Genomic DNA, 4,307 nt, shown 5'->3' with positions numbered 1-4,307 from the left:
GGTGGGAGGGAGGGCAGGGTGGGTGATGGGTATTGAGGAGGGTACCTATTGGGATGAGCACTGGGTGTTGTATGGAAACCAATTTGACAATAAACTTCATATATTGAAAAAATAAAATAAAATAAACTTTTTAAAATGGGAATACTGATAACTACCTTTTAGGATTAGGCTTTCAGTTCAGGAACCTGACAAATAGTAGACTTTCAGTAAATGGGAACCAGTATATAGACAGATAGATATGAATTTTACTATAATACAATATATGGGAGCTACAAAGTTTGAGATAGAGGAGAATTTGGTAGAGGACACATCCTTCTACCAGAAAGGAAACCGAAGCTCTGAAGCCCCTCACCTTCCTGTTTCCCAGCCTCTGTTTGATATGAATTCTGTCACTCCATTGGTCTCTCCTCACCCACTGGGAGTGGGGCCTTGAAATAGTCTGTGAATTCAGCTCTTCTCTCTTTGTCACGAGGGGTCATCTCAGTCTGTATTTCTACTTCTCTCTTGCTCCTTCCCTTCCTAGGCCTTTTGTCACCAGCAATTTCACCACTGATCCCATTTATAGATTCCTTATAGCCAAATATATAACCTCCTCCAACACTGTTATTCATGTGAGACCCTGGGTCTCAATTAAAAGCATGAGCATGTGGAAATTTTAATGTTAACATTATCACTTATTGCTAGACATGTTAGTGTAATAAAAACAGGGGGCCTCATTTCAAAAACATGGTTTAGTGGTCACAAGGCATGAAAGAATACCAATTAATTAACTTTCCCTTGTTTCCCTTGCTACAGAAAATTGGCCTTCTTCTGTTTTTTTGCACACTCACAAATACCGATTGAAATTCTGTTGTGTAAAATAACCTGACACCCTTCCTTTACGCCAGCAATTATCCATGATTACTGTCAGTGTTTAAATACCATAGCGACAGCTCCTAATTATCCACATCAGTGGAAGCAAGTAGACTGGTGGATAATCCAAAATTAATTTGCATATAAAATACTTGTAAAACACCTAAATATTATAATAATCATATCTTGAAATTGTATAATGATGTGCTTGAGTTTCCAAAACCTCTCCAACTTCTTGTAACTGAGTTTATTTCCATTTGACATATTACCCTCTTTTTTTTTTTTTTTAAGTTTATTTATTTTGAGAGAGAAAGCGTGAGCAAGAGCAGGGGAGGGGCAGAGAGAGAGGGAGACAGAGGATCTGAAGCAGGCTCTGCACCGTCAGCGCAGAGTCTGATGAGGGGCTCAAACGCATAAATGGTGAGATTGTGACCTGAGCTGAAATCAAGAGTTGGACGCTTAACTGACTGAGCCAACCCCAGGCACCCCTGGGGCTCTTTTAAGTAGAGCTACCACTTGTCAAATTTTCTCTGGAACTAGATTGGGGATAAGTGAATGGGTTTAAAAGGGCTCCTCTGTTACATTTAGAACATGAAAATTGTCACCAAGAAAAAACAACTAATGTTGTGAGAAATATCTTCTAAGGAGCAACTACTGATAAAAGGGAAAATGGGAACAAACTGTAACAACCTTAGAGGACTGTAGCAGAGATTAAATGAGTTAAAATGTTTATAGCACTTAGCCAGGAACTGGCACAGAGAAAACAGTAGTAAGTGTTCACTGCTATTATTGCAGAAGGCACGGGAAGAACGCACATCCATCCGGCAAGGCTTGTCTGAATGAATGCCCTGCAGTTTCCAGGGATTGCGTTGTATACATTGATCCACAAATCTGAGGAAAACCATACACCTATCTCTTTGCAAACACTGAGTCTGAATACAACCTCTTGAAAAATAATAGCAATCACAGCTCTAACAGCACATAAAATGGGAATTTTTCTAACTGAAATTTCAGCTGGAGACCCAAAGCTGGAAAAAGTAGCAGTTTCCATGTGACCCATAAGCTATGCCACCTACACAGGACTTGATAGTGGGAGGAACTCAAAAGACTTCTGCAACCTCTAGTCAATTATCCACACTCCAGGCTACCCGAGGGACACAAGAGTCATGAGGAAGAAGACTAGAAAAGGGGTTTTTGTTTTTATTTTTGGAGAGAGGTGTCAAAGGGCCATGTGTTACCCACTTCTCAGTTCTCCATGAGGAGACCTTCATGGGAGCACTGCTAGAGAAGAGTTGCAGGCCACGATGGAGAACTGGCCTCCAGCAGGAGGCTTCCTGAGCCATGGAAATGTGCACACACTTCTCCACTCTATCTCTGCCACTCCCCCTTGGGAGCCAGCAGCTATTCTCCCTCCTGTGCCAGAGATGCCCTCCCACAAACCCCTCCCAGAGAGCAGCGGCTAGGCCAACTGCTCAAAACTAGCCCCTTCTTTCCTTTGGTATTTCTAGCTGTCAATGTTTTATTGGCATGATTTGGTTTTTCACCCTAGAAAACATATCAGAAGTCAAAAGAACAGATGGAGGCTGAATTGAAAGCAGACTATGACAATTACTTAGAACTGGAAAAGAACACCCTCATCAACCTCGGCCTCATCAAAGTGCCAGAGACGATGTCATTCATGGAGTTGATGTAGAAAAGCTTTCTGCAGGGGTGTTTGGGGCCTTGGTAGGACTTTGTTTTCTTTTTATTCATTATTTTTTATGTAAGGTGAACTAGCAAATTAAACATTGAATAGGTTTATTTGTAAGTATTAGCCTTTTATTTGACTAAAATTAAAACTTGATTTATCACAACAAGATCTGTTTTGATTTTTGGATTGAATGTGTACCGAACTTTGTACTGAGTATGAAGGTTACCAATAATGAAAGTTTCATTTTCTTCTAGTAACATAGAGCTTCAGACATCCCCTTCACCCCCAGGCCTTGACATCCATTTAGAGCCCCTAATCCCAGAGAGAAATGGAAATCAAACTTTGCTCCCAATTATCAAGTTGGTTTGGCTGCCCCTCCAAACACTGCTCTCCCCAGGCCCCTGACAGATGGGAGGGCTATGTGCTAAATAAAGTATTAGCAAATGGAATCTAGAAATATATGTAAAAGAAAGGATACTACATAAAGATCATGTTGGGTTTACCCGAAGAATATAAGGTTAATTTAACAGTAGAAAGAAAATAAGTCAGTGACTGATTAAAGGAGAGAATTTATGATTACCAAATGGACACAGAAAAACACGTGATAAAATTCAACATCTGTTCATGACAAAACAACAATAAATTCTTAGCAGTTACAAAAAGAAGGGGAATCTAAAACAATCCTACAGTAACATCGTCCTTAAAGGCAAAAAACTGAAAGTTTTCTTCCACGATGTGGAACAAGACACAGTGCCCACGGTCCGTCCTCCAGTCAATGTTGTACTTGGGGGGGTGGGGGGGGGTTGGTTAACCAGTATGGGCACAAAAAGGAGACAGCATGTGAAACAGAGTTGCAAAAGAGCTTGGTGTGTCTCAACCAGAGGTTCAATGTCACAGGAAAGTAACTGGCATGGGAGGTAAGTTTGCAGGGAGGGTAGCAGGAGATGAGACTGGAAAAGTAGCTTGGAGCCAGATTGTGAAGGTTCCCAGAACCTAAACTCAAGAGGCTGAATTATAGTTTGCAAATAATGGGGAATTAATAGAAGGGCTAAGCAGGAAGGTGACACAATCAGCTTTATTTTTAGGAAGATAAGGGATGGATTAGGGTGGGGAGAAGTGAATGGCAGGAAATCCTATTAGGAGGCATAAGTGGTGGTTCCAGGTAAGGGATTAGCACGTGCTGTACGGAAGCTTACTGTGAAAATAGACCTGAAAGGCTGGTTGGATGGGGAATACAAGACAAAGGATGATGCCAAAGTTTTTAAGTTACTGGAGGACATTAAACTCAAAGTTACTTATCTCCAAAGTCAGGTAGATAATAGCACTTAACCGTCTGTGTGCCTTTGGACAGATGACTTATCTCTGTGAAACAGATTCCCCTACTATCCAGTCAGGTGAGGGTATTTACTTTGCAACATTTTCACAAGGGGTAAATGAGCACCTGCAGATAAGGTGATGGTACCCAGCACATGTTAGTATCATTATTATTGGAATGTCCCAAGGCTCATCCTTGCACTTGAACTATATTTCTTTCTCTTTCATGTATCCCTCCTTCCTTCCTTCCTTCTTCCTTCCTTTTCTTCCTTCCTTCCTCCCTCCCTCCCTCCCTCCCTCCCCACCCCCCTCTCTCTCCCTGTTCTTCTTTTTTTTTTTCTTTCTTTGTTTCTTTCTTTGTTTCTTTTTCTTCCTTCCTTCCTTCCTTCCTTCCTCCCTCCCTCCCTCCCTCCCTCCCAACACTCCTCCCTTTTTTTCTTTGCTTGCTTGC

The 4,307-nt window shown here is 41.4% G+C and overlaps 1 protein-coding gene across 2 annotated transcripts in view; it reads left to right on the top strand.

Moving 5' to 3' along the window:
* Positions 1-2,652, top strand: part of DNAI3 (dynein axonemal intermediate chain 3) — an 84,204-nt gene extending 81,552 nt beyond the window's left edge. For both annotated transcript variants that reach the window (XM_049618471.1, XM_049618472.1), the window contains exon 23: positions 2,402-2,652. In XM_049618471.1, the coding sequence (XP_049474428.1) occupies positions 2,402-2,545 (144 nt within the window). In that variant the 3' untranslated portion in view covers positions 2,546-2,652. The remainder of the gene's footprint in view (positions 1-2,401) is intronic.
* Positions 2,653-4,307: the final 1,655 nt, after the last annotated feature.

Source organism: Panthera uncia (genome assembly GCF_023721935.1).
Source record: "Panthera uncia isolate 11264 chromosome C1 unlocalized genomic scaffold, Puncia_PCG_1.0 HiC_scaffold_4, whole genome shotgun sequence".
Lineage (NCBI taxonomy): Eukaryota > Metazoa > Chordata > Mammalia > Carnivora > Felidae > Panthera > Panthera uncia.
Note: the sequence above shows the minus strand (reverse complement) of the source record. Positions and strands in the feature narration are given on the sequence as shown.